Source organism: Manduca sexta, chromosome 12 (assembly GCF_014839805.1).
Source record: "Manduca sexta isolate Smith_Timp_Sample1 chromosome 12, JHU_Msex_v1.0, whole genome shotgun sequence".
Lineage (NCBI taxonomy): Eukaryota > Metazoa > Arthropoda > Insecta > Lepidoptera > Sphingidae > Manduca > Manduca sexta.
In genome coordinates, this window is record NC_051126.1 from 5,953,750 (window position 1) to 5,966,057 (window position 12,308).

Below are 12,308 nucleotides of genomic sequence, written 5' to 3' on the forward strand. Positions count from 1 at the left end.
AAGTAAATCCCTGCGTTTCTTACTGCGGTCAATTAGATATAAAAAAATATTTTGTTTATCAATTTGTATAATTTTGTGATAACGTAAAATTTTATGTGTTGTATGAATGTGTATTGTTTTATGAAGTCATCAAGACAACATTATATTGCAATGAGTTATGATTTGTATGTGTAAATGCGAATGAGTGGCTTTGTGTTAGTTATACAGATATACTGGGTTTACACGTGTTTTCCACTTATTTTCCGCGGACAGCCGCTTATCAACACTATTGTTAAAACATAGTGTCCATTAGAGCCATCAAGCTTAATGTTTCAGGCACGAACGAGCTCTTAGTGTAAATTAAAATTACAAACAGTATAATATGATAAACACGTTTATTCAAGACACACACTCAATTCCGTCCACACAACAAACATACGATATTATAGTTACAATATGTATGTATATTATACAGCTTAGCATCTAATGTGTAGTTAACACAAATGAAATATTTTGAATAAACCACTCACGTCTCTGTACGTTTTCAAACGAAGTGACGTCAAGGAAAGGGTACGTTTATTACATTACAATTTATCGTTAATATTTAAAGTTACAAAGTTATATAAATAAATATCGTGCGGAGATGCACCTTCGTCTTATGGGTATACATGGAATGTTTACTGTTGAGCTAACTCGCGGCATTTGGCAACACGACCCCGACCTTTCGTTGGGTACACACCCGACTTGAGTCGTCTTCGACGCATCGTGACTACCACACGGAAAGGTCGGCCCATAATCGCTTTAAGTAATTCTATGTCTAACTATGTTCTATGTCAATATAATATACAAACTCCTATCTACACGCGCTTTATCACTGGAGCGACCATCAGGTCAAGGTAACTTATAATTTTTGGTAATGTTACGCATCAGTCCGAGCGTCGCTAAACGAACACTGGTTTCAGGGTCAGGGCTGAGGGAGGACCACGACCGAGTAGTCTCGAGACTAAGCGAGCAGGTGAGCGAGCGCGAGCAGCACCAGCGACATGCCGACGGTGGGAGCGGCCGCGGCGCCTTGCTGCGGCGTCGACGGCGGCGTCACATCCTCGCCGAACACGTAGCTCTTCGAACCTGTGTGTGACTTGAGGATTCTGTAGTTAACTTCGTTTACCGATACTTGATTTTTAACGAAGTTGTACAGTCTATTTATGACAACGTATGTGTTGCCTTGATCGTCAAAAGTGAACCGATCCACCCATTGAATGTAGTTGGGATCCCGCGCAATAGTTCGCTGCCCGACGTGGAAGTCCACGGATGAATTCCATTCGGCGATTATCGAGTTGCCTATCAGACCGAAGTAGAGCGTGCCGTTTGAGTCCATTTTCATTCCATCGGTCTGCGACGCTTTTGTACCGAGATCGACGACGTATGGTCTCAAAGCTCCCTCTCCTTGTTGAGCTAAAGATTCGTTACGTAAAACCGAGGCGTTTATTGCATACAAATGGTAACTGGAGAGGGGACAATAATAAACTTTCCTGTCAACTTGCTCATCTTCGGTCAAATATTGTGGTCCAAGAGCAATGCCGTCGATGTTCACAGGAAGATTGACCGTGGTGCCGTTAACGCGGAAAACTGTCGCATCCGGGACGGACGTCATCGACTTCATATCACGTAGTTTCCACGATTTCTTGTCACTACGACGGAATACGATTATACCGGGATCCACGGCACTGTTGTCCGTGATGTAAGCGTAGTCGCCATCTCTGTTATCTACGACGAGATCGTTCAGGTAAGTGGTGTTCGAATTAAGGGTGTTAGCTGGGAACGGTATGCGTTCCATCACATTAGTGCCGGACTTGAGGTCTATGAGAACGATAGACGGCGGACACTTCGGGTCAGGGTTCTGCGTGAGAGTGCCAACGCGGCCATTGTCTAGGATCCACATTATTCCGTTCTTATCAATTTCTACATTCTGTACGAACTGCAAAGCTGAGCAGTTGCCGACAGCGTTGTCGCTCCAGCTGGGGAACGGTTGAAGCTTGGGCGCGGTATTGCTCTGGTGCACCGGTATCGTGGCGAGGGTCGCCGGCACTCCGTCCAGCATCCTCGGCATCGTCAAAAATAAGTTTTCGCCGTAGAAGTTTATTCCAGATATTAAGACGTTTTGGGGTATGTATCGGCTCGTATTGAGGTAGGCCTCGCGGTCTTCCGGGGAGGCCCATTCGAAATCTATTGCGTTCCATTCGTATATGACGCGGAATTGTTCGTGGCGCGGCGCCGGTGGCCGCGGCGGCGTAGTGTCGTTTTGTGCGGCCGCGGCGGCAACGACGGCGAGAAGCACCAGGGCGAGCATCGTGCGCGGCGGAGAGGCTCTGGCGTGTGGCGCGGACGGCGCGAGCGATCACACTGACGCCGGAGCACCTCAGCCGCTGCGAGTGCCGCCGCCGAGCGAGCTGCGGCCCGCGCGTGATCCAACACGTCACTCAAACACGTAAATACAACAATACACCCCCTACACTTAATGATATCATTTACATTTTCTATAAACAATGTATGTGTTAATGTTTGCAGGAAAGCGTGAGCTTTTGCAACTAAGTATGTCTGTGTTTGATATATAGGAAGGGCGAGTCAAGGTTATAAAACTCGCCCCAACCCAGACAGAGGGTCCGATAGACCGACAAGGGATGTAAAGGGTTCCAGACAATTGATGTAGAAACTAACTCGTTTATTATATCGTCTGAGTTCGGGTAAAAATGTGATAATTTTGCAACCGTTGTTCACTTTCTTCAAAACCGGTCTGCTGTTGAATTTACGGATACATAAATTATACATGTTATGTCTTCTGTTTACATTACTCGACCTAAATGCTAAGGAACTTGAAGGTTTTTTATTTGAGATTTTATTAAATTTAAATTTTCATGCCTCTATTGAAAACGTTGTTGTTATCAAAAAATAAAACTAAAATTGTCTACTATTTATTTTATAAAACTAGGGATTTTCTTAGATATTGTAGACATGGGTGGTAAATCATAGTATTGTAGACACGGGTCTCTGCCCACTAAATTCAGAAAAGTTTCAGTGTACGTAGCGCATATTAATCCAGTACTTGTATATTAAATTTTATCCAACTGCATGTAAAATGTATTTATTTGTTTAATTCTAAGCCCAACAAATATCTAAACATCGAAATCCTTTCATAACTTTTGTATTTATGATATACGAAATATAATTTAACTAAACATGCCATGGACCCAATATTAAACGACAAAACAGCCTTAAATAAATCAACATTTCCCATAACATCGAATGACAAAGCACTGCAGTAGTGGTCACCACATGAAGACATTAGAGATTCTGCCTCATAATATGCAGTGATACTGACAACGTGCCTCAAACCACACTAAAACAGTACTTATATTATTGGTATTTACAAAGCGTAATTATTAACTCAAATGCATGTTTACAAGGCATTTACCTACCTAGAGATATTCGAATTCCAAGGTAATACTTTGAGTAGAAAAACTTGCGCACTGAAGGTTCCGTACAATCATGTAGGTACCTAAGCTAATATAATAAGTTCTAATTGCACAAACTTAACTTTTCAGTTTCATCCCTAGATACGGTTATTGGACCAATCGTAAATAATAAATTTGTAATGAGAAATCTGCTTCTTTTGTTATTGAAGTACATATTTACGGTTTTCAGATTCTTTCTTTACATGTATTGTAAGACGTTGCTTCTTACTAAACTTCATGATTCGATGTCAATGAAAAGTACCATAGGAGTTGATTCCCCTGTGAAAACGTAAAATATCCGACAAAACCGGACATCATATGATCGCGTTGACTTAAAAATTCGATTTTTTTACTGATGAAAGAGACCATAGACCCCTTTTGACATAAATTTAAACTTGATAACTCTGCACATGCCTGAAATATGGGTCTTGTCTGAACAAAGTGATCGTGTAAGGGTTCCTTTTGAGTCAAGGAATCCTAAAAATGGCATCTCTTTGATAAAAGTTCAATACTTTACAACAAGACCAAAATAAACGATAAATCCATATATGTAACAGACGCCATTGATCTGCATTATCACACACAAGTTGGGATCAAGCTGAGTTCATCTACTTACCTATTGGACGGTCATTATAGTGACCCATTAAAAATCACGCTACTGTTTGACAGTTCTTGGTGATTACATTACGTGACTACCAGATGAAGCTTTTTTTTTCGGGTGAAGATTATAATATAATAATTACTCATATTATAAGTGATTATTAGAATAAAAAAAGAATTACGGAGTTCATCTATTATCCACGTGATTCTGTTTTAAAAATGAGTTTTAATTACAGAATTTGGCATTCTATGCCTTTTTTGGATATAATTTTGTATTTTTAATTCCCTATATATTTCGCGATATATTTTCAGAAAATTTGCCTGATTGTTATACAATAGATGATATATTACCGTAGCAATAGTACTGAGTACCTTATTCAGGCACAATGGTTTCACGAAATTATGAGTGGCTGCAATATGAGAATCGTTATTCAGGTCAAACTGACGGACTAATAACAGCCTATTTATACTCTGTTGCAGGTATGACCAACCAACGGCGCACATGGCATGCGGTGAAAATATATGACCCAAATTCGGTTTTAAGTTGCAATATGGCATTATTTTGTGGCCTCTTGCCGGACCATAATCTTGGATTCTAAACTCATGCAAATTAAGTAAGAGTTATTAAAACGAAGTTTTGTCCCTATCCGGGAATTGAACTAGGGACTTCGCAGTGCGCAGCTTATATCATCATCATTATTAAGTCGATAATGAGGATAAGAATCCTTCGTTACAAAATCTGAGTTGCACTCCGTCACACGTCATCTTAATTGCTAAATAGATATCAACTCTTTAGAAAAGAAGAATCACTAACCACTACTTCGGTAGGAAACAACATAAATTATATCACGTTTAAATAAATGGTTTAAAAGCTCTGCTCTTTTTGAAATATTCATCTCATATTGAAATTCGTTGAGTGCTATTGAAACAATGGTTTCTTTTATGTCATATTCATAACAAGTACGGTGTGCGTTAATTCAGTATTATTTATAATGTTTTGATGGATTAGTATTATGGGGCCAAGGCACTTTAGCTAATAGTGTATATTGAGGGCTATTTCATTAGGCCAGCCCTTGTTTTCTTAAATAAACTCACAATTGTTATATAAATAAATAAGTAATCATAATAAGGGTGTAGCAATATAACCGCAGTGCTGAGTATTAGGGTTCGTTCAGAGAATAGTTGTATGATTCATCACTTATCATTTCCGATGATTATGAATTTTAATATGAAATTATATTACGTTTAAGTTTAAGTTGTGAGTAAAGTAACGAAAAGGATTATTTGAAATAATTTATTTTAGTAATATTTTAATAATCTAGAAATAAATATATTATGTACCTATTTTGTTTTTTTTATTATAACGTACACGCTAGGTATTTAAATGCAGAGCAAACATCACTTAGTATGTGTTATTGTTGCAGTAAAAATTTATCAAGAAAGTAAGCGGGTCTCTGGCTGAGCGATTATTAACTCTATGAAAATCCTGAATGCCTATGCATAAAGCCTAATTTAGACGGATTAATTATTGCTAGCAGTATTGTATGCAATTAAAAAAAGTATGACTATCTAAGCATGCTCAACGCCAAGGCAATTTTCACCGGCGTTGATATGCGAGTCTTGACAGAAATTAACAAAAATTCTTGCTAGCAATAATTGCGTACGACTATTGCGAGAAACAATTGGTTGTCTTAACTTTCGAAAGAGCATTTTAGTGTGAGCAATGTTAATATTTTTTTGATAGAACCATAACAGTATCTTTGAAAGTAATTATTAGATTTTGATAAAGCCCAGTTATTAATAAGTTATAGTAACATATAAAAAAATCTACTGTCTCTTTATAATTCCTATCACACAAAACATAAAGTCTGCAAATAAAAATGTGATAAATTCTGTTATTGACCTCGGATACCCGCATTTCAATAACAAACTGATTTCTAAATATAGTGACAATCGACAAGATTGGACAATTTCCGATGAGCTACAATTCAGTTGTCGATTGCTTAATGGTGCGCTTGTGGAATTCTGAATACAAGATTGGAATACAGTAGAGTGAAAACTATTGATCTTTGATAAGCTAATTTCATTACATTAGGAAGAGATTTAGACCATTATTCCTTTTTGTTTAAGTAATATAATACCAACATTTCACATATTATATAAGTTACAGTAACAGATTTTTGCAAAACTTACTTAATATACTTTAAAGAGTACGGTGCCTTCGGGAAATATGGGCAGGAAAGGTTAAACGTTAAAGTCATACACACACACATAATTACGCAGTTATCTCCGAAGGGGCACCCATTTTCGCCAAGTGAGTTCCGTCCCATGATGTGATATGGGGCGAGCCTATCGTCATATGGGACACAAATACCAAACTCCGGGCTGATATTGAGCAGAAAAACCCAAATACTCGTATCATCTTGCCCGACCCGGGATTCGAACCCAGGACCTTAGAGCGCTGTCAAACCGCGCATGCAGTACAACTAAGAATTACGAAGGTAATTATAAAATTTAACGAAAAGTAAGAAATAACTTAATAACATTTTAATATATTACCTGTGTCTGCCATCGAAGAACCGTGGCGGAAATTTGGATCGGAGTTTCGCTCTACCATGATATTATACCATGGTATTTAGGTTGCCATGTGTTTTAGTCTATATTAGATGCAAAAAGAATTGTACATTACACATATTATACTTATACATGTCATTATAATGTGATATACGTATTGGTAATGGGAACTAAAACGTCTCTAAATTAATATGTCGTGTCGTTAAGGATCTTCCGCGTATGTACGCGGTTGATTCGTTTAATTAATTGTAAAGTATGCGCTATGCAGCAGCCTTGAGGCGACCTTTATTAAGTTTTGGCGAACAAAAAAATTGTCGGAATAGCTTCCTTACGATTTAAAAACTCATCATAAAGATTTTTTTCCATTAAAAAAGACAAGTACTTGATCCGTTACAAATAGTTTTGAATTTAAGTATTTGGACAAAAAAACATATTCTGGCTACGCTGCCAATCAATTATAATGGGCTTCGATAGTAGTCGATAATTTTTATCATATTAAAAATATTTAAACAAGTTGTAATTCTGGAAAGTACATTTTGTTATCCACATTGTGGCTCTCGTGTCAGTTTTGTGCTGCCATCTATAGTTCGTGCACGTCTCCTATTCTCTCGTCGGTCAACATTTTATGTGGAAACCACTGCGCTTTGGTATCATTAGGTGCATTTAGTTCACTTTGCTGTATAAAAAAAAAATAGTCCCGTAAATTGTAATGCAAGAACGATAGAGAAAGGCGGTCAAAAACAGTAAGGATGATGTGATGTATTCTGTAACATTTCCTACGTAGACTCTATGTAAAGGTAGGCAGTAGGTACGTAAAGACAATGTCCCTTTGTAGTTGGGCTACGGGGATGCCTAGCATAGAAAATAAATCTTATAAACTAATATAATAAATAGGTCCCTGCATTGCGCTTAGTAAACAAATTATTAATTACCGCGTAGTTAAGATATTTATTGTATTTATATGGTTTAATTCAGGTATTATACCCAACATCATAAAATATAATTTATAAACTATTCTTGAAATCTACGTTTTCGTATAATCAACGCAGTTACATCACATGATAAAGGGGTTATTTTCTAATACAGCATGTACGTTAACGTAAAAATAATCTTATTGTGGTACATGATTCATCAAATATTTTTAATAATATACTTAAGTATTAAAAATATACACAACTACAGAATCGGTAGATGTAAAACATTTTTTTTTGCCTTTCAATCTTTCTCTGCACACGTCCAAGTTGATGGTATTATAATGATTTAATGCGACTAAATCATATTACCGCTTGTAAACTAATCCATTTCCATCTACGACACTCCAAATGAGAGACTATACCAAGTAGCTACAGAAGAAAAATACTTATACGCCATCTAGACAAGCAGTTAAAAATATAAGAATTTTCCAGTGGATACTAGATGGCGTTAGTATCGTATACGTCGGTAGTATTCTATACAAAGTATTAAATTACGACAGTAACGCGAGATGGCATTAACATCGAAATATTATAAAACAATGTTATGCAATTTTTATGAACAAATAAAAGGAATTTTAAGAAATCATAACGTAACTTTGGTTTCAGTCCTAATAAAAGCAAATATTCTATCCATAAATAATATTAGTATGGTGTACCTATTGTACTTATTTAAGATTACACAAGAAAATGAGTAAAATACATTTTCTTTCATATCTAAAAAGAAAAGAATTGACTCACTAATTGACTGATTCACTCAATGACTCATTAACGCCTAGTACAAGCTACAATCCCACAGAAAACTGAAATTTCGCACTAAATTCAGGTTGCTTTTACGCAAGTTATTTCGAAATCCACCCCTCAATGGGTAAAAGGAAGTTCAAAGTTTGTACGGAGAAGGTTCTAAATATACATATACGACATAAATGTAGGCTAAGCTGTATGTAGAGTTAGTAATATTATGTCTATTATCTTGTGAATACTAGGCAATATGAGACTTAATATTTAAAGTTTAAAGATGATAATTGCAGTTACGTGTCACAAAAAGCTTTGTTATTCAAAATTTTTGGTGGTTTCGTTACTTCAAAAGCGGTTGAAGTAGTTACCGTTAGGTGAGCTATTTGTTCTTTTGTAAAATTTAAAAAATATTTAAAAGTATAAAACATCTAGACATTATAATTATAATCTATCTTCTATCTATCTTCTATACTTATAATAAATCTGTAGAGAGGTCAATTCTGTATATGAAATATATTTCCAAAATAACTATCAGGGGGTGATTAGGGATCGATACTGATGCCAAAAATGCAATTAGTAAAATTTTTGTCTGTCTGTCTGTCTGTCTGTCTGTATAACCGTTATAGAAACAAAAACTACTCGACGGATTTTAACGAAACTTGGTACAATTATTTGTCATACTCCTGTGCTGGTTATAGTATACTTTTCATCACGCTATAATTAATAGGAGCAGAGCAGTGAAGGGAAATGTTGGGAAAACGGGAGAAGTTACTCCATTTTTTAAGCTTCCGTCGCGTGTGCAACCTTAATGGTTAAAGCTACACAGAAATCATGTATGACGGAAATGTTCTCCTTAAAATTATGTAAAAAATATCCCACGACAGCATATGTCTATCTTTTATGGTTGACTCACAATAACACGTGTAACTCCCAATAGCTTAGCAGTTCGAAACTTTCTCATTATATTTGTCTACTCTTACGTTTATAACACTCTCAGTCATCCCTAATTAAAAAAAGTTAACATTATTAAATATTCCATAAAAAGAATCATAGAAATCGGTATAGAAACACCAAAGTTATACATGAAATACGCTAATAATAAGCCATCATGCGTGAATACTGAATCATGCTATAAGGATTATTTTTGTATATATATACGGTCGCGAACGCACACGCAGGCGGCTTGCTTGGCACCTAGAGGCTAACGAATCACCTAGCGAGTAGCTTCGTAAAACGAACATTCTCGAACGTTCGCGACCGGCTCCATTTTTGAAGTCCGAAATCCACGCGGGCGAAGCTGCGAGCGGAAGCTAGTAGAAAATAAAGCTTCATAGCTTGCTAGAGCGGTGCATTATTTGGGTTAATATGAACAGTACGTTATAGTACATAAACGTATTATTGGGTATTTATTATACTATTTAATTTCATTATCTTTTTATCTTGATATCACAGCAATGCTCCGTCCTTAGATAAATACGGTCTATGAATAAGGCGGGTTAGTTTTTATTATTTTGTATGTATCTGAGAGGCATTAATGCCGTACGTTGTCACTTGGCTCTCCACGAATTTCACGAATGGCGAAAAATGTCATCAAATAATATTAGGTAATAATATGACGGATATTATTCTAATTACGCAACATTCCTTCGAAGAATCTGGGTCGTGTTTAGTGAGATTTTCCATAGATTTTTCTTTTATTTCTATTATAACTACTCAGTGTTTCTACATACATGTCGATTGAATTTGTTGGTGACAGGATATTTGTATCCGTTCGGATAGCCACCGTATGGAGGAAGGAGAATGGAAGATGTAAAGCCCGCCATAGGGCCTAAGAGTGTATATTCTATAATCAGCCTGTGTATATTCGGTTTGTAATAGGTATTGAAATAAAACTATTTTTTGGATTTTATCGCGGTTTTTTATATTATGATTTTCTTCGCACGTTTAGAAGACTTTGCAGCTATCATGGGCCCGTGCCCATGAAGGCCAACCAACCCGTGGAGCCTGAGGTGTTGCTCGTCCGAAAAGTCTGAGTTATAATATCTATCTACATGTTACAATTATATATTTTTTGTAAAATCCGAAAAATAGTTTCTAATAGGTGGTTTAATTGTATGAATAATTTTATCTCTTGTCAGTCGACACTTCGTCTGGATCTCACTCCAATAAGTGGAGGTCACTTCTGGCCGTATAAAAAAATAAAAAAAAGGAATGGTGAAACGTGGGACATTACGCCCTTGGTATTGTTAAACTTTGCACTTTTTGAGAGTTACTGCCCCAAAATTAATCTCAATCGCATAGAACACACACCATAAACAGCAAAGTTTTTCTTGACAACATTTAAAAGATATCAGTAAGTATGGGTTAATCGACCTACGACAATCTGACTCACTATAAATACGCAATTAGCAAAATATCAAATCTTATGGAAGTATAATTTATTGCGCATTTCTCTTAGACACAAAAATTGCATTTCTTTGTCATTTAATTAAGACAGCAACAAGTGTACATGATAAATAGCGCTTAATATACGAACAAAAGTCGACGTTAAAAGGGAATTATTTCCTGTTTAGTAATAAATAGACTATTTGGCCGTAGTAGAGTGTGAGTAAGTTGAATATGAACAAAAGAAAAGTAAAGATCACCATTTTGTCACCTCACGAAATATAGACACTTTTATTATATTTATTAATTTAATTTATTTTAAATTTAATGTTTTTTTTGTAGAACTGTCTGATGTAGATATACCCACTTCGCCAGTTCAATGGCAACGTATTATCATGTGTAATAATGATGTGTCATTAATAAATATATTTCCTTTTTATTTTTTACACCTATCATCATTATTCAATAATCACTAGTACTTAACTGTGATCGTTTTTCCTTGTTAGATGTTTTAAAGATGTTTTTAGGTGGATACCTTTATTATAAAAAAACAATGAGAAAATATTATTTTGTTTTTATTGACGTTACAAGTAAAAAAATAACTTTATCTTCATTGTTATATTTTCCCGGTCAGTGTTTGGCCTCGTCATTACATAATGATTTCGGAAATTTTAAATGAATAATTATTACATCCGCGAAATCCTAAAGCTAGGTTATATGATACAAAGTAAGATATCATTTATGAATATAATTCAAATCTAGCTAAAGTTAATCATAAAAATATTACAAGTATTTACTATGAGTAGCAACTAGCAGAACTAATATTCCCATATATACTACGCGTTCTGTCGTGCAAAGCTACAGCTTGATGTCAAAACCATCACGGCCCGAACCAAAACGTTCGCCAACTCTACTTTTTCGTACCAGTAAGCTTAATAGTTTGCCGGCACGCGCGTTACATCTTTCTTATAATCTTGGGTCCTTCTGACGTAGCATGATGAAGCACCTAAGTAGGCCGGCATAATGGTGTCAAATGGCATGTGGTAACCGTCTGTTGTCATTTGATGCTCTATCTCGATTGCATTGAGCTTACTATCAATTGCAATGAAGTCACTGGCGTTCCAGAATTAAAAAAGAATAGAAATACTGATCAACAACGCCCAAGGTCCTAGCTTTTGAAATCATAACTGCTGTAGTTACTTATGTCTCATATGAATCGTCAAGTTAAAGTAATATTTAAACTTTAAAGAAACAATATAGAAAAAAATTGTTACTAATTAAAACGTTCCTTTTAAACTGCTTTCAATTCATATTCAGCATTAAAATAAATATAACTCTATGTGTCACAGTAAATTCCAAGTGGGTATTACAAGAATTAATTGTGAAAGGAATCAGCTAGTGACTAGTCCATGGCGCCATTTGATTAACCCATAGCGTGTATTAGATACGTCAGTTAGATAACAGTTCCTGCGAAACGTCCCCCGGCCTTCCATCATCACACCTCGTCGTATTTATTTTTTAACGGCGCGAATATACAAGTGTAGGATTT

General features: G+C 36.0%; 1 protein-coding gene across 1 annotated transcript; it reads right to left on the reverse strand.

The window, feature by feature from the left end:
* Positions 1 to 357: 357 nt before the first annotated feature.
* On the reverse strand, positions 358 to 2,414 carry LOC115446314 (protein yellow-like). The gene has a single exon (XM_030172920.2). The coding sequence runs from the start codon at positions 2,327 to 2,329 to the stop codon at positions 983 to 985; it is 1,347 nt and encodes a 448-aa protein (XP_030028780.1). The 5' UTR covers positions 2,330 to 2,414; the 3' UTR covers positions 358 to 982.
* Positions 2,415 to 12,308: the final 9,894 nt, after the last annotated feature.